General features: G+C 47.8%; 1 protein-coding gene across 3 annotated transcripts in view; it reads left to right on the plus strand.

Annotated features, from left to right (window-relative positions):
* Positions 1-18,312, plus strand: part of DOCK1 (dedicator of cytokinesis 1) — a 512,522-nt gene that overhangs the window by 92,197 nt on the left and 402,013 nt on the right. For all 3 annotated transcript variants that reach the window (XM_058544272.1, XM_058544274.1, XM_058544273.1), the window contains 6 exons: positions 2,882-3,007; positions 7,506-7,630; positions 8,824-8,922; positions 9,889-9,961; positions 15,111-15,214; positions 15,596-15,779. In XM_058544272.1, coding sequence (XP_058400255.1) covers positions 2,882-3,007; positions 7,506-7,630; positions 8,824-8,922; positions 9,889-9,961; positions 15,111-15,214; positions 15,596-15,779 — 711 coding nt within the window. The remainder of the gene's footprint in view (positions 1-2,881; positions 3,008-7,505; positions 7,631-8,823; positions 8,923-9,888; positions 9,962-15,110; positions 15,215-15,595; positions 15,780-18,312) is intronic.

Raw genomic sequence — 18,312 nt, forward strand, 5'->3', positions numbered from 1 at the left:
CATCCTGAGCAATGACACAAGTGCCCTGTCTGGATGCCACCCTCTGACATCTCTTTAGAGATCTCTTTTTATTGGTTATGCTTCTCTCCTACTTCTTGAAACTCTCCCTATCCTGATCTGGAATTTTATATCTTAAGAAGAAAGAAAAAGGAAAAAATATAGAAGGAAAGAAAAGAAAAGGAAACCAAGGCAAAAAAAAAAAATCTTAAATTGAATAATGCATCTGTATACTGTCTCTCTCTCTACTCCACTTCTGATTTCTTAGCAGAGTAGCTTACACCTGCTGAGAATCTCTCTGATCTTCATCTTATGTCCTTCTTTGTCCTCCTCCCACCAGCGTTTGCCCCTCCTCTTGCACCAGGAGTGCTCTTGCTGAGGTCCTCGGTGACACCCTGGTTGCCCAGTGCCACAGACACTCTCCTGTCCTTGGTGAGCAGAATGTGGGCTGAATTTAGCTCCCACTGGCCTTTCTTTGCCAGTTGCCTTGTGCTGTCGGCCACACTGACCCTGTGCCCTCCTGGTTTTCCCTGTTTCTTGTGGCCTCTGATTTCCTGTGTCCTCCTGCTGGCTTCCCTTTCCCTGGGTGAACTCTCAATGTCGGGAATTCTCCTGTGCACAGTGGGCCCTCTTCTTTCTCTCCTCTCTCTGTGCTCTTGCCCTTAGGACGTCTCCCTGGGATGCAGGGTTTCCTGGCTCAGGGAATGGTATAGCTGGCACCTGCTATTGGTATTGCCCACAACTGTCACCATCTCCGAGAGCCATCCCTCCTTCCTCAAGTTCTGGTTGGACCTCCACACTGGGTACTCCACCCCTACCACCAGTGGAGCTGAAGTCCCACCAGTGCCCGCCTGGGCTCCTGCGGTGGTCTCTCTGCTGGGATCCTCAGTTTGCTCTAAACTCCCACCTACCCAGTCCCACGCAGCCACCAGAGTACTGTCAGTTCAGACTCTGGTACTCGCTCCTCCTCCGGGCCTCCCCACTACCCTTCAGATGGACCACAGTTCCTGCCATGGCCAACAGGGTCCTGCAGGGTCAGGGCCCTGCCAGCTTCTCCAGCCACATCTCACACCTCTGCCCCCTGCATCTAGGGGCTCCAGCACCGGGCTGGGCACGAGTCTGAAATCCCCTCAGTTAGCGTCGGCCTGTCCTCCAGATCTCAGCGTGATGTCCCTTCCTCAGGGGAGCCTCTGTGATGCCCGGAATTGCCGTCTTGGGATATGCCCTCCACATGTGCTGGACTTTTTCTTTAGAAAACTCTTTGTATGTGCATATTTCACCAAGAGACACAGTTAGCGTTTGGCTAGTGGAATGGAAGTTAAGTCCCTGTCAGGGATATAATGAGTGTTCACCCTGTGTCTGCAGTGCCCAGCTCGTGACTGGCACACGGTAGGTCCCCATTAGATACTTTTGAATAAAGTAGAGGGACTATCTAGATGGCATGAGGAAAGGGGGTTTCATCAGATGACAAAGAGTAAAGTGTCATCAGTGACTGTGGCCTTTCTCAACCATAAGTCTTGTAAATCTTTGCAGAGGACAGAGATGTCTCCAGGCCAGTTGCTGGAAGATGAGGCAGCTGGAGGATAAGGGTGTGCCATGTGGGGTTTAACCACAGTGTGCCGTGTAGGGTTTTATCATGCAGAAGCATCCTCCGATGGCGTTCCTTGTGTGGACCCATTGGATGCTTTCCAGTTCCACTTAGAATGCAAGTTGTTTGTAGACAAGGTCTGGTGTGTGGTTTTCCCATTTGTCTTCAACTGAGCACAGGGTGCTGAGCTAAACAGTAATGAAGGGCTGGTCCATGCTCCCTGAGAGCATGCATCTATAGGAGGAATAGCTGGACAGGCAGACACACACGCACATGATAGTAGTGTAAGTGAGGACAAGTCCCTTTCTATTCTGACGAGCACATGGAGTCCCACAGAGCTGAGTGATCAGGGAGCAGGCGAGCCAGGCCCCTGACGTCTCAGGGATGGAGACCGTGACGTGCCAGCTGACAGTGACAACCTCCCTTCCCACCTGGGAGAAAGGCACCATCCTTAAAAATGGCTGAGAGCCAAGCAATTGCTTTGTCTCCTGCCTTTGATTTTGATAAAAGTGTCGGCTTTATTCCCTCTTATTGTTACCTCCCGTTTGATTGCTGCTCAGGAGTTGTTTTATACAAAATGTGATTCTCCATCAGCTTTGCAGAGGGAGAGCACAGTATACTCTCTCAGCTTGCAGGCGTTATCAAGTTCACGGTGCTCTCTCTAGGGCATCCTTTGCATCTTGCTTAGAGGGTTTGAAGGTCTTCATTTTTCCCCTTGAAGGAAAGAGCCGAGTGACGGACAGAGAATTTATTCCTCCTTTGCTGTGACATTGTGAAACAGAGGGGCCGGCTGCCCCGGCCCGGTGCTCTGCTGCTCGCCTGGAGAGCATGGATGCTGCTTAGCAATTTGAAACTTTCGTGGGTTGGTGAAGCTGTGAATTTACCTTCTGAATCCTCCTCTGCTGTCATCCTTCTTGGGAGAATGGAAAATGATAGCCTTCTCAATCCACTCCCAGAAAAGTGCTACCTTCTGATTTATCTTAAATGTATATCAACTCAAAAGAGTCATTGGTGCTGGGCAGCTATAGTGCACAGCTGTGTTCATGTGCGTCCGCCTGTCCCTTACGCTCCTCTAGCGCAGGATTTGTGCCCCAGCTAATCTGACACAGGTAATTCCCAGTACCAGGCACTTTTTTCCTGGTTCCTCTCTTTCTTTCTTTCTCACACACTCACATTTCATCCTAAGACAGTGAACTGAGGATTAAAAGTTGCTCATTCATTGAAATATGTTTTGTGAAATCTTCTTGTAAAAACGTACGAGATAAAACGTGACTCATGCATCCATTGTTTTTCTAGGTTTGTGGGTAACGTTGAAACTACTTCCTGGAGATATCCATCAGATTAGAAAAGAGTTTCCTCATTTGGTGGACAGGACCACAGCAGTGGCTCGGAAAACGGGATTTCCGGAGATAATCATGCCTGGTAAGAACTAGTTTCTTCAGTGCTTCTGAGCGTCGAGTGGATGGAGCTGGCGTCTGGGGAGTTTATGTAGCTGGTCACCAAGAGTGATGTGTGGACAGTGACCTGTAGGGGCTCTGGCAGGCGGAGGGTTGAGTGTGTGGTAGGTGATGTGTAGATCCCAGCGTGGTTATGGATCATTCCTGCAGGCAGGGGCTGCGGCCAGAGTGAGAGCTGACCACTGGGTTCAGGCCGAGGAGAGGCGGTTTCTCTTGGTTATGGTAATGTGGTAGGGCTGGTGGGGAGCCACTCCTGGCCATGCTGTAATAGGAACAAGAGGATGAGACAAGCATCGGCCAGAAACAGGGCCCTGAGGACTTGAGATGGGTTCTATCTGCAGCTGGAGTAAATGTCATCGTGACCCTGAGCAAACCTTTGACTGTCCCATACTCCGTTGTTGCCCTTAATCAGGATGCCTTGGGATTTGTCTTCTGCCCCGGTGGTTGTTTAACATTCCCTGTTCCCTGGCCGAGTGGATGGAGTGCCTTTGGTTGGGTGATTCTTACTAATATAATAAAGGGGGGTCCAGCAGGGAACATTTTGCGAGTTGAGCAGAATTCACTTTCAGGCTCCAATGGATGGGTTGATTAAGATGGTTGGTTCACTCTAGGACTAAGGCAACTCCTTTATGATGATAACATGGGTTCACGATGATGCCCCTGCGCCTGCCTTATGATCCTGTAACAGCATTTGAGTCATTTAGAACGTGTTCAAAATTAAGCGAGCACAATTTAGGTAAACATCCCCGATTAGGTTCCAGGCTTTGAAAAATGGCCCCGTGGCTAGGTTGTGGGTTAAATATCTCTTCACCACAGTGATCCACAGCCTCATACCCCATCCTTTGGCCCCACAAGTGAGAATGCAGGACCTGGAGTCCGGTGCCTGCCTTTGAGTCTCACCTCTGTGCCTCCCTGGCTCTGTGGCCTTGTGCAAGTTACCTGACCTCTCCTAGCTGTGCTTTTCTCATCCACAGAATGAGAATAATAATAATTCCTACCTATAGGGCTGGTTGGAGTTAGGCTGTTTTAGGATATTAGTATCAGAAAGCACAAGGCCAACTCAAATGGCCGAACCCTAAGGATATTTATCAGCTCACGTGACTGAGGAACAGAGACAGAGCAAGCTTCCGAGTCAGTCTGGACCACTGGCTCCGGTTCTCGAAGCTCCCTCTGTTGAGCTGTCTCGTTTGCATATTGACTTCATCCTCTGGGGGCAGGCCCTGCTGGCTACCCTCTTCTTCCCAAACTCAATATCCTGAAGAAGATGGCATGCTTTTGACCCAGTGTTTCCAAACAAGGAGCCTGAGCATCATACTGACTGGGCTGCTCAGGTCCCCAGTGGACCCTGCACAGCCGCAGGCCGGGGTGGTGGAATATACACAGTGGCCCCCAGGACCTCTGGGTGGAGTCACCTCCTCCCAACTGCAAGGATTGTATGAGGGAGACATGGACACCCTTCAAATCTGGATAGGCCTGGGGCCTGCTCAGTTCATATTATTTATCATACTAGTATTGCTCAGGCCCAATAATGGATTTTAAGCTTGTTAAACTGATAATGGGATTGCATGTTAAGATTAATCTCTGATATTCATGTAATGCTTTTCAGTTTCCAAATAACATTCAATCATCTGATTTGATCCTCATGAGATCTTGGGAAGCATGTTAATATTTATCCTTTATATATGTGGGATACTTTTTGGTTTGCAAATAATGCTTGCATTAATAATCTAGCTTGATCCACATAAGGATCTTGGAAGCCTACAAATTGGTGTTGAACTAATTCCCATCAAGATTAAGCCACAGCCTACAGTCACATGGCTAATGAGCAGTGGAAATGGGGCCAAACCACCCCATATTCGACGATTCCCGCAGCCTCCTGTTCTAGGGCTCTGCTGTATATTCACAGGGAGAGGTGTCCACTCGGTACGCATGCTGTCACAGTTATTGCTTTTTTATTTTAGGGCAATTTAGGGACACGTTCTTTCTACTCCCTCTGTCTTTCAAGGCTGTTGTGGATCATTGTGTAATCTGTCTGGTAAATCGATATGAAAGACATCTCAAATTGCTTAGACTGAATCATAGTGGCTCACCTGTGCAGGAAGAACGTGACACTCAGGACTTCATGAAAGTGTGGAACATCTACTGCTTGTATGGGTCAAGTCTGTATGCAGCACGTTAATGTGGACTTCTTACTGGACATATTGTTTGCATTTAGATTTGAGATGCAAATTTATAGGTTAGGATGACGTCATCGACATCATGCATTATCTTGGGTGGCCTTAGGATGTCCTCATGTTCATTGGAAAACCCGGAAAATTTCTAGTTCACACTGGTCGTGTTTGCGTTATAATTGATAGACTTAAAAAGTGAGTCTTAACCTATAAAATCATCTCACAATAGATTCATGGGGAAGCCATACAGCTGACCATTGTTCTGGCGGTTTCTTTGTGCTAAGTCGGGGATGGGGGATCCCGTAGTGAGAGAGTCTAGCTTGACTGAGTCACCCAAGTTCTCTGTGGCCAGGTAATCACTGACAGGCTGTGCGCCTCACGTCTTACCCTTGGGGGAGAGACGGCATGAGGGGGTTTTCACTGAGACCCTATCGGCCTTTAGCCCGGTAGAACCTGTGCCTCATGCCATCTTGTCATGTGCATCTTACAGAGACGTGCATCTTAACGGAGAGGTGTGTCTCCTTTGCACGGTGGGAGAGCCTGCCGTGTCGCCCTTGTCGCTGGCTCTTCTACCTTCTCATGATCCACTGAAAATCCCAGAGTCCTTCTGAAGGATGCTGGAGGGGAAGCAGAGTTTTCCCCTGAGTTGGGAAAGGTGGCTGGAGGCTTGGATGAGGCGAAGAGAGGGCTCTCTGAGTCCACCCATATCTGCTTCCAGTTCCTTCCTCCCCAGAATGAGAGCCCTGTAGCCCGAGGAAGCATTTGCTCAGGGCCTCTTGTGGGTGCCCCTCTGTGGGGTTTACCTGCTATAAATGCGGTCTTACTTCTGGGATGGCTCCAGAGTATGGATCTCTAGGCCAACAGGAAAGCGAGACGATGGAGTTTAACCACTTTCCTGCCCCAGCATGTGTTGGTTCTCTTGCTGATGAGGCCTTTATGAAGCTGTTGCAGCCCTTTTTGATTATGGCTTTTGTGCTTTGATAGAATTTTCAGGCTGAGAGACCATACAGACTACCTTGCCTTCTCGATGTGGCTGTTTAGCCGTGGGTGGCCCTGGAGGTTAAGCGACTTGTCCGAAGTCACACAGCTAATTAGTGGTAGGTCCTGGAGCGACAGCCTTGCCTCCCGCCCCTGTGCTCCATCATTCTTAACTTCCCTCATGGTCACGATCAGTGATTGCAGCCGTGCTTCCTCTCCCATCAGCTACTGTGGCTGTGGGAGCAACCCACTGGGATTATTATAATAATGACTTTTAAATGAAAGCTTAATTTAATAGCTGGATACATTAAAAGCAGAATAGAGCAGTAAAAAAAGCAAAAGAAAGAAACAAGAAAGCAAGGGGCTTTTTTTCTTAAGGGATCCTTGTTCTTTGCCCAGAGCAGGCCATTTGCTGCTCTTGATGGAATTGTTCCTCCTGTCCCCGCTGGGAGAGCCGGTGGGTGAGGCGTGGGAGGTGGCCAGACAGACAGCAGAGAAGCAGTCACTGGGTAGTGATGCTTCCTCTAAATCATGTTGGTAATGAAGCTTGCTAAGTTTTCCCAATCAGACCATTAGCGAGGCCTTCATGTGTTCTCAGTAGGAAGAAGCGTCTTGAGCTCATTTGTTGTGTGTGTGTGATTTTTTTTTTTCCACAATTTAAGGCCCATCTCACTTTAAAATACATAGGTCTGTTGTTTCTTTCTGCTCCCCGTGGTCCCCATTTGGGATCCTGACAGCTGCCTGCTGGGAGGAGGGAAGATCGTGCAGAAAGTTTCTCTCTTGACCCATCCCTCGTCCCTGATCCCAGGCATCAACCCAGGACATTGGCTTGTGGTTCTGAATCTTAATCAGCTTTTTGTTCAACTCCTTAGAAGGAGGCCAATGTTGCCAGCTATCATGCTTGGTGTACTGGTTGGTGTTGTGATATTTTTTGGCTGTGAAGACTCTGATAACCACAGCCAGGGGTCCAACAAGCGATAGTGATGTGGGTTGAAATGGGCCCTGGGTGCTCGAGAGAGGATGGGTCATTGCAAACCCATCGACAGCATTTGCCCTGTTCCAGGCATGGGCTGCCCACAGAGACACAGGAACTCCTGTTCAGGTGAAGAACCAAGCAGATAATTAGGGGCCTTGAAATTTTTCCTCTTTGCTTTTTTCATGTCTTTAAATGCTGAGACTATTTTGTAGAAAATATTTCGTAATCATCCATACAGTATTTATAATATTCTGCTTGGAGAGGTAGCGAGTTAGTTTTTCAAAATTCACGTACGCTGTGAATAATGGATTGGTTTTAAAGGTGTAATTTTCCCCCAGGTGATGTTCGAAATGACATCTACGTAACATTAGTTCAAGGAGATTTTGATAAAGGAAGCAAAACGACGGCAAAGAATGTTGAGGTTACGGTGTCTGTTTATGATGAAGATGGAAAACGATTGGAGGTATTTATTGTTGCAAACTTTAATGTGTAGTGTTTAAGTTTGACTTTCCAAATGTTCGCCTTGGCTCTGCTGCAGAATACGAAAGACGTAGATGGGGCTGTGTCATGCCGTTTCTAGGGATGAGTGTTTACCCTTTCTTCCCCTTCTCTAGCTTGCCTTTGAGGGCCTGGTGTCCACTGGGCCCTGGCAGCTGGCCTGTCTCAGGAGATCCCTGTGGTCCCGACCACCTTCTTTGCCCATCACTGTCATGGTGCTTCACTGGCTGGCGTAAACTCAAGGCTCAAGGGCTAGCAATCACACTACAAGTTCAGACGCCATTATTCTCGCTGTCTGAGAGATGAGGAAACTAAGGCCCAGAGAAATCAATCAACTTGCTCAGGGTCAGAGAGCAAGTGAGAAGTGAACTGGGGTTTGAATCTGGGCATCTGACCTCGTGCTCTTCTGGGTGATGGTGGTTACTGAGACCTACTCCTGTGCAGTCACAACAGCCTGTGGGACTTGATGTCCTGGGAAGTGCTGGGAGGCTGGGCCTCCTCTGATGACTGGAGGCTGAGCCAGAGCAGGTGTCTCTGCTGGTTACCTCTCTGGGCTGTGACTGGAGGGCTGGGCTCTCCTGGGCCCACGTGGCTGAGAGTAATGCCTTGGGCGTGCACCTGAGGCTTAGCTGTGCTAGGTGGTGGGTGGCATCCTTTCTGTCGGGGTGGCCCGTGTCCAGTGTCACTGCCAGGCAGTGCTGCCCTTGCCACTTGGTCTTTACCAGTATCACTCCCACTGGAGTTGAGTGGTCAGTATTTACGGCTGGAGGAACAGGAGGGAGTGTTGCCATCCCCTGAAGTTTGGTCCCTAGCCCTTTATTCTGAACCTACTGAGTGAATCAGGCAACTTTCCACAGACCTTGATGCTAAAGTGATTGGGGTGACAGTATGAAGGATGGAGGACAACAGCATCCCCCTATCGCATAACCATCAAGATCTTGAATGTCTGAGAGCAAGGTTTTATGCTGGCTGCTGGCTTGAGATGGATCTGTCCTTCCAAGGCTGGGAGCATATTCCATTTGCGATGTGGTCTATTGGCATTCCTGGAGTGCTCTGCCTCCTTGTAGCTCATCTACTGGGGGCGGGAGCTGGGGAGATGTATATGCAGTGTCGGGCCATATGAGGTCTGATGTGAACTCTTCATGCCTTCCTTTAAAGCATGTGATCTTCCCGGGTGCTGGCGACGAAGCGATTTCGGAGTACAAGTCCGTGATTTACTACCAAGTGAAACAGCCGCGCTGGTTTGAGACCGTTAAGGTATCATTTACATGGTCGTTTTATCCCACAGGGTTGATCATGAAATGCTCATTTGTATCCCAAGGAAGTCCCCACCTCCCACCCAACCCAGGGGCTGCTCGCTGACGGGCACCCTGAGCCAGCAGAGGCGCTCTTTCAACAGAGTCATTCAAGGTTGCTAAGGAACCACGCTGGCATTTCGTAGAACACATTTACTCTCATCTCCTTTTGGACATAAAAATAGGACTGTCATGGAGACAAATGACAGAGTACTTTAAAGATAGCTATTGTCTTTCTCTTCTCGGGTCTGTTTTATGTGTGGCTGACTGTCTTCATACCAAATGCAAAAAAATCGAGATGACAGTGTGTGGAGGCTATCGCTGGGGAGATGGACCCCGTTCCCAGGGTGTTGATGCTCTGCATCTCATCATCCAGCACGCCGACATTCCACGCAGCCCACCATGGTGAACACCAGCCCACATGCCAAGGGCTTTAATATGCGAAAACCAGGCCAGGGGTTGGTTCTGGAGACAGATGTTAGACATGAGAATTAGGGACAATCTTTGCTTAAAGGCAGCATGTATTGGGTCTTTTTTCTTTTACCGTAAGTCACAACAAGAAAGCTTTCTTCCTGCAGCCGAGGGTAGGTCCCTGCAGCTGCGGAGGGAATATAGACACCTCTGAAAAGGGCTAAAAATGAAAATGGCATCTTTTAAAAATAGAGCCTTAGCTGTGAGGATCAGAATGTTTAAAAAAACTTCAGCTGTCCTGCAGAGTCGGCATGGCATCCTTTACAATATTATGTTGTTTAAAGTTTCAGAAGGCATTTGCCTCTGGGAAAATCCTGTAGGGGATTAGGTATCAGTATTTTCACCACTGCAGTGTAGAAATGTGTACAGACTGTACAGGATCTCTCCAGCTGAATAAAGCCATTAATGCGAGAAGATATTGGCAAAGGTGCTTACACTTCCTTTTTCCATTCTGAAGGTGGCCATTCCCATTGAGGACGTTAACCGCAGTCACCTTCGGTTTACCTTCCGCCACAGATCGTCACAGGACTGTGAGTAATCACTTTATTATCCTCTGTTGTTTTCAAGGGAAGACTGGGAGAAAAGCTCAATGGGCCACATTGTTCTGGATTGTTCTAGAATTTGGTTGTAATAACACAATGAGGTCTTGACACTTGAGCTCGTTGCCCATGTTAATCCGTTCCTGGGAAATGTTATCAACTCTTTTATTGAGCTGATCACAGGGAATCTTAATTTTCTTCTCAAATTTTCTGACGAGGTGTTGCCACTGCCCATTCTTTTGGTTTCTCTCTCCACTTTGACTTGGAATACTATTCCACCCACCACACAAGTCACTGAGATATAGCCCCTAGGTTTCAAATTTGGCTTTTAATGCTCTTTGCGTTGGAATTGAAAACCTTGAGACCCTTTTGTCTTTACTGGTGGCCCCTCATGTCTGGAGTTTGGCAGAGCTTTTCTCGTAGGAGATGTTGGTGCAGCTTTGACTGTGACGCCAAGACTTTGAGAGGAAAGGACTGGTGTTTGAATCACTCACCTTGCAAAATAATTTAATATCAATGACTGAAGTTTTTCTCATCACGTTTGTTGATTTATTGTCTACTACGGACACAGCGGTGGCTAGACCCTAAATAAGATATCACAAAAGGAAGGTGCTCCCCCTGCCCTTCATGGCCTGTATCCATCGGCAGTGGGCTAAGATTTGGGAGAATAAGTGACAATGAGAATTGGCTATAGTGCTGTGACATCAAGGGAAAGGGTGGGCTGGGTGGCTGTGTTTGCCACCAACAACCCCGTGGGGCCAGGGCCACACAGATGGGGCTCCTCCATCTTGGCTGTGTGCCTTCACAGATGCTTCAGCTTGGGCCTCAGCGTCCCCATTGTCACATGAGGGTAAGAATGCCCTGGGGGTGTCTCAAAGACCAAGGGAGCTAGAGGCTGTCGATCCCTTAGCACCATGCCTGGCACAGAGTAGGGGCTCCGCAGAAGCCACTGGTGCTGTGATAACGCGTCCATCCTTCTTACGGTTTCTGGGGGCCTGCTTGACCCGGGCCCTCGGTGAGGTGTGGGGCCTTCCAAGGTAGGAGGTGCAGTGGAGAAGCCTGGTTTGAGCAAAAGTTTGACGTTGGAGGTTCGTAGAACCCTGTGTGGGGCCAGTGAGAAGCCTGGACCCACTGTTACTCAGAGGTGTTGGGGAGGCATGGTGCATGAAGTCTGCCGGGCTGGTGTGTAGAGAGCATGGCTGTTAGCCCGAAGATGTGCATGCGGTAAGGCCGGGAGGTGGTTGGACCAACGGGTCTAGAAGAGCATGGGGTCCATCACAGTGGGTGGGTGTGTGGAGGATAGAGGGAGGGAGTGGAAGTGAGCTGGAGCGTTGTTCCACCCCTCGTCCTATCTCAGTGTTTAAGCAGACTCTAAGGGTCCAGCTGAAAAGGAGTCAGGGTTCAAGATGAGTGGTGGGAAAAGCAGCGCCCACCATTGCGTACTTGCCTCGGGGCCAGATCCAGCCACCAGGCAGCGGGTTGGGGTCTGCTAATTGTGCATGGCACTCCTGGATGGCTGAAGCTTCTGGAATAAGAGCAACTATTACTAAATGTTAACTAGCATTCACTGTGCTCTTTTGTGCTCCCGGCACAAGTATTTTACTGTATTATTTGGATTTGTCCTCATAACAATCCCATGTGATATCAATCTCATCATCATCACTGCCCATGTTACAGATGAGAAAGCTGAGGCTCAGAGACCTCAGTGGCCCGAAGTCACCTAATTAGTCAGTGGAAGAGCTCTGGTCCAAACCCCAGTCCACGTGCCTGAGCATCACACCCTCATGCCTTGGGGGTGTGGCGAGGCCACTCCATCACCTGGTCTTTGTTTAGCACTTGCTGTATACACAGCTCATGGAGAGGGTTCTCCTCTTGCAGAACATAGGTTTGAGTTGAGGTGTGAGGTCAGCTTGCAAGAACCAAGTAGAGAACAGCAGCCTGGGAGTACTGTGGAATTAGGCAGTGTGTGGGGTGAGCAGAGTGGGGTGCATGAATGGGCGGTGCTTTGGGGGCAAGTGTGTCCTCAGCCAGGGCACAGAGGGAGTGGGGGCCCGGTGCCCTGCATAAGTGAAATTGCAGCGGTGGGAGTAGAGCAGAGCATGGCCCAGTGGGCTGCACGGGAAACGATGGGGAGCCCTCTGGAGGGCAAGGACAGAGTTCTCAAATCCACAGAGGACTTATCTCAAAAGTGCGTTCCCCCTTTATAACAAGCTCATTCTCTCTAATTAATAAATTACACTAGGGCAGAGGGATATCTTCTGTAGCATTTTAATTTTCAAAATCCTTGTTTTTCTTGTCAGTTTTAAGTACTCATTATAGGCAAGATGCTATCACCCGACATACACGACACATTTGCATAATTAATGAAGTCTCCCTGGCCATGGCTTTTGGGGTTTCGGAAACGTGTTGAGCATCAGAAGTGTGATGCTGACGAAATCCCCAGCTGACCGCTGCTGGAATGATGGTGGCCATCGGAGCCTCTCCCGCGGTCCCCTCTGCCGACACTGTGAGTCAGAAACAGGTAGAAAGAACTGAAGCCACACTGCCCACCCCTGCCCCGACCCCAGCTAAATATGAGCTGCTTTCCCCCTAAAGGGGAGGCGAGCAAAGAGAACAAGTGGTGGGATTTCTCACGCTGGGATCTGTCCTTGGGGCTGGAAAGTTTGGTGCTGATGTGACTAACACACTCCGGCAACTTGTTAGCAATTCCAGAGGCATCACCTCGTGTTTTACATGAACGCGAGCAGATGTGCGGCTCCCGGATCCAGCTCGCCAGGAGCTGAGTTTCTCTTGTTTATCGGGTGCCTGGTTGGGTGGGGCAGCCCTGCCTCCTGGGGCCCCTACGTTTTGTAAATTTGTTGGCTACCTCGTAATGGCTGCTAATGAACATGTAACACATGCAGTCCATTCCCTTGTATGAAGATGTAGGATGTTAATAAAAGGTACACATTTTTATTTTGTCCTACTTAATAGTGGGATCAGGGGAAGCTGTCTGCTGACAGGTATGGTCGTGTGTCCTTCTGAACCAGGGCTGCTTTCACCGAGATGTGTTTTTATTTTTTTCACGTCAGCCAAAACTTAGAAGGATTTGTTTTTTCACCCGAACATTAAGGTATTTTGCATTTTCTAGTGCCCTTTTACGAAGTTATTTTTTCAATTCCTAAGGTACATATTTTTTACCTTTCTCCTTCCCTTTAGTTTTGTTTGGTGGATCATTCATTCATCCATCTAATTAGCTAGCATTTGGTGAGCACACTGTATGTGCCAGATACTGATGGACACTGGGAAGGCAAAGACTAATGAGACATGTTATCTCAGGCAGTGGCGTCTTAGGGTAAATATTTCGAGCCCTTGACTCAAGGTGTGTGGCTCTGTGCTCCTTCCCTCTTTGACCTCTGTCCTTTCATTTCTAGAAAGAGAATGTGGGATATATAATTTTAAAGATATTTTCTTGCTATGAAACTCAGTGTTTCCATGCTGTACTCAGATTGCATCTTGAGAAATTCATGGGGAATCCATTTCCTCTGTCCAGACTCCTTATCTGTCCCCATCTGATCTGGCCCCTGCCTACCTTGGAGCTCTCACCACCCACTACTCACCAGCCACACTGGCTTTCTCTATCCAAGCAAGCCAAGCCCTATCCCACTTTAGGGCCTCTGCGTTTGGTCATCTCTTTTCCTGGAAGGTTTACCTCTTGTATCTTATGTCGTCTATCTATTGAGAGAGACCTTTTCCAACCATCTAACTGGATCGTCCCTGTTCTTGCCCTCACCCTTTACCAAATCACCATTTTGTTTTCTTTATTATCTGAAAGAACTTGTTTATTGGCATCTCCCCAACTAGAGCAAATATTTATTGAATACCTACTATGGGGCAGGCACTATTTCATGCACTGGGGAAGTAGCAGTGAGAAAATATACAATGTGTCTTGCATTCCAAAGTCCAGTGGATGAAACTAACAATAAACAACAACAAATTCATACACACACACACGTACACACACACGCACATCTGGTAATCTAGTGGTGATAAAGACTGTTATCTTAGTCCCCTTGGGGAGCCATAATGAAATACCATAGGCTAGGTGGCTTAAACAACAGAAATTTATTTCTCACAGTTCTGGAGACTGAAATTCTGAGATCAGGGTGCCAATAGGGATGGGTTCTGGTGTGGGCTGCCTTCTTGGTTGCAGATGGCTGCCTTCTCACTGTGAATTCACACGGAGGAGGAGAGCTCTGGTGTCTCTTCCTCTTCTTACAAGGGCACCACCTCTATGGTGTCAGAGCTCTACCCTTATGACTCATTTAACCTTAAGCACCTCCTTACCGGCCTTATTTCCAGTGTTGTCACATGGTGGTTAGGGCTTCAATATAAGAATTTTGGGGGACTCAATTCAGTCCATAGCAACTGTGATAAAAATAAGTCAGATGAGGGGAAAAAGGATGACCAGGTCGCTGATTTGCTGTTGTGGACGGGCTGGTCACCTCGGAGCAGGTGATACTTCAGCAGAAACTTGAAGGAAGGGGGAAATGAGTCTCACATGCAGGTATCTGGGGGAAGAACTTTCTTGCCAAAGAGAACATAATTTCACATTCAGGTCTTTGGTCCACCTGTAATTTATATTAGTGGATGGTTGAGGTAGGAATCTATCTATTTTGTTTTTCCATATTGAGAGCCAGTTTTCTTAGTGAACAGTATGCCCCTTCATTGCGATGGCCTTGTGTTTCCAGTGTCCCTTCCCATGGGTCTGTGTGTCCCTGTGTTAAACCATGCTGTCTTCATTATTATCACTTTAGAGTTACTCGTGGTTTCTGGCATTGCCATCTTCCCTCCATGTTCGTCTTTAAAATCATCCTCTTGGCCTTTTACTCTAGAATCAGTTTTCAAGTTCCAGGAGGAAACTCTGATGAGATTTTGATTGGAATTGCTTTGAATTTATAGATTAATTTGAGCACAGCTTATCCCTTTATGATAAGAGTCTTCCTACTGGTCAACACGGTCCCTTTCTCCATTTATTTATGTTGACGTTAACATCTGTCAATAAAATTTTGTAATTTTTTCATAAAGGTAGCCTCGTAGCGTTTTATAATATTATTTTGTCATGACGGCACTTGAAGATGCTTATTGATTTCTATTGCAGCTAAGGATAAATCTGAGAAGATATTTGCACTAGCATTTGTAAAGCTGATGAGATATGATGGGACCACTCTCAGAGACGGAGAGCACGATCTTATCGTCTACAAGGTACAGCGTTTTATTGGTGCAATATCACTGATATTGACTGTTTCAGTCCTTTCTGGGCTTCCTGACCTGAGCTGACATTTCCCATTTTTGTGAGAAAAGCTGCTATCTAGTGACATTTAGTTATGCAAAAGAACATTTCAGATGACCAGTCATTTTGCTGGTCCTAATGAGTGAAAATGATATACAATAACACATTGGGTGCTGTATAAAAAAATGCTCTGTTAACATTAATAAGAGAAATCATTAAAATAAACAGTTTATCGAATTATAAAGAACAAATATCGTGATGCTTAAAAGGATTAAGGATAACAAAGGGCCGGAAAACACTGCATGTGGCCGATTGTGAATTGTGTTCCAAGTACTGCATAATTAAATCCACAGGCCGAAGCGAAGAAGCTGGAGGATGCTGCGACATACTTGAGTCTGCCCTCCACGAAAGCAGAGTTAGAAGAAAAAGGCCACTCAGCGACGGGCAAGAGCATGCAGAGTCTCGGGAGCTGCACCATCAGCAAAGATTCCTTCCAGATCTCCACTCTCGTGTGCTCCACCAAGCTTACCCAGAATGGTGAGTTTGGGGTGGACACATGTTCACCCCAGGAGTTTTTCTCCCTCACCTGCATCCTTTTCATGCTCCCTGTTGAGGAGAGGAGGCGTCTCTGGTGCATGAACACTGGCTGTGGGGCACTCAGGGCGTCGCTTGGTAATGGTCCGTGTGGGTATCGATGGACTAGGAAAGTGGAGGTGGCATCCATTATACTTCAAAATTCACACTTCTATTTTGATCTAAAGGTTGACCTTAAAGAGAGATAAAGCAACGGATTTACTTTTGAGAAGGGTTTTTGGCCAAAGGAAGGTAGCATGGTTTAAGGGAAAATCCACAAGATTTGGAGTCAGACCGAAGATCTGGGGTTGAGCCCTAGCCTTGGGCTAACCCTGGGAATGACCTTGAGCTAGGGCCTCTGAGCCTGTCTGAACCTCCTTTTCCTCATCCATCGAATGGTTCTAATGCCTGCCTCAATGGGCTTTGTGAGGGTTACAGAACTGTAGGATGCGACTCCCCCACCCTCTTTGTGTCTTCCCCTCTCCCAGCTACTCATTGAGATAATTACCAGTTATCTTTATTTTTAAAAGTTGGTTTTGATGAAATTTCTAGTCACCCTGGTGGTGAGATTAGACACCCTTTGCTGATTCACACACACCAAAGTGCAGCCTAACGTGGCATCAGATGGTGCCCAGTATCCCCATGCTGGGCCTGCCAGGCTGCTCTGACTTCCATTACCACCGCTTGTGGCCTCCTCAGTGAATGGCTATCTGGCCGGGACGCTTCTTATTCAGAGCAAACAGTCTGGATGAGGCAGAGGCCCCTCTGCACAAATCCTACATTTAAAAATTGTGTCCCCCAAACGTGCCAGTATCGCAGCTGTGCAGAGTGACTTTATGCTCTCTTGAAACTCAGCTTGAAAATCCAATTTTTTCCTCTTAGCCACCCGATATGTATTTTGATTATTAATGTCTGTTGCTATCATGAATTGTGTCCCTGGGGGTTGTCCCTAAATCTTGGCAGTATTCTCAGATTTGAGCACAGGACAGTCATCGTTTGGACTTTAATAGGATAGACACAGGACAGAGGTAATCTCATCCTCTGGAAGCCACTGCCTTGTAGTGGAAGGTGCCAGGGGGTTTGGGTGTGCATGCCTTTTTCAGACTTGCCACGCCTGCTCTCTCCGCCCTGTTGTACTGGGCCATACACACTATGCTTCCTCCCCACTTGTCTCGTGAGTAAACTGTTGGCGGGAGCACGTCACTGAAATGCTTGAAGGCCATTTGGATACATCTCTCTAATTTACCTTTATCATCAAGGTTTGCCTGAAGCATTAAGAATTATCCTAGTTTGTGGTTGGCCAATAATCTGCATGAGCACATGAAAACCGTTAACTGGGGCCTCAGGGTCTGTGCAAGCAGGGGGAGGGTAGAGAACACCCAGGGACCTGGCAGGTTTAGTGCCCAGGGGGCATGTGGGCAGCAAGGCGGGTGCTGGTTTGGGACCGGGTTATGGAAAGGATGCCCCCCATACGTCTAATGTTACTCTCTGGATACGGCCCTGGTCTTCCACTAGCCTGACGGCAACACCATCCAGGGTCTCATTAAACTCAAGGCAATGGCAGCCTCTCTGGTGAGTTGCCACCCCATACGTGTGGCACTTTGGCTTTTCAGTAGGTGTCGAATCAATAAGAGCTGTGGTGTATTGCCATTGTCACTGTGTAGGAAGCCACTGTCTTATACACGGGTCATATTCCAAAAGCGTATTTGGAAGTTATTATTTGGAAATTGAACATATTTTCCCCATCAAGACAATGTTCTGAATAGCAGTTAGGATGTGAGGCCCACCCGCAGATTCCTTCTTAACCCACATATCTCTGGAGAACAGGACTGTGAACTAGGGAATCCCCAAGGTGTTAAGTCTCGGAAATCTCCCAGGGTGGTGATGTCGATCCCTCCTTTCACCTCCAAGCTCCTTGAATCTCACCAGCTGCAGGGTAATTCCCTCCCTGGAACTGAGGGAGCCAGCACCCTGGTCTCTGCAGCAGCTGTTAGCTGTTGCCAGGCAACAAGGAAATTTCAATGGGATGCTGTGGATCAAGAGCAAAGGGGGCGGGAGGGGCATCTTTTGGCTTTCATTTCATACCAGCCAACAATCCCTCTTTTTGGAATGGTGGCATATCAGGTGTGTGCAAGATGGAGCTGCCTCAGTGGGCATCTGAGCATCGAGTCCCAGATTCTCATTTGAGGAATTCATTTTTCTGAAACCATGATTTGTTACTGCGAAGTTCCATTACTTAGGTTGAATCATTCATTGAGATTTGTATTAAACATCTCTGTTCTCAGCATTATGCTGGATGCTATGGGGGAAATAAAAAGAAGCATAAGATGTAATTCCTTTCCTCAATTAGCTTACTATATAATTAGAGAGAGAGTCATGAAATGAAGGATTATTATGGGCCAAACATCGGTGGCTCCCAGAGAATGAGGGCATGGAGAGGGAGAGGCCAGTCTGACCTGGGTAGCTGGGGAGCTGGGCAAGCTCTGTTTTCCTAAAA

The sequence above is a fragment of the Diceros bicornis genome, chromosome 6 (genome assembly GCF_020826845.1).
Source record: "Diceros bicornis minor isolate mBicDic1 chromosome 6, mDicBic1.mat.cur, whole genome shotgun sequence".
Lineage (NCBI taxonomy): Eukaryota > Metazoa > Chordata > Mammalia > Perissodactyla > Rhinocerotidae > Diceros > Diceros bicornis.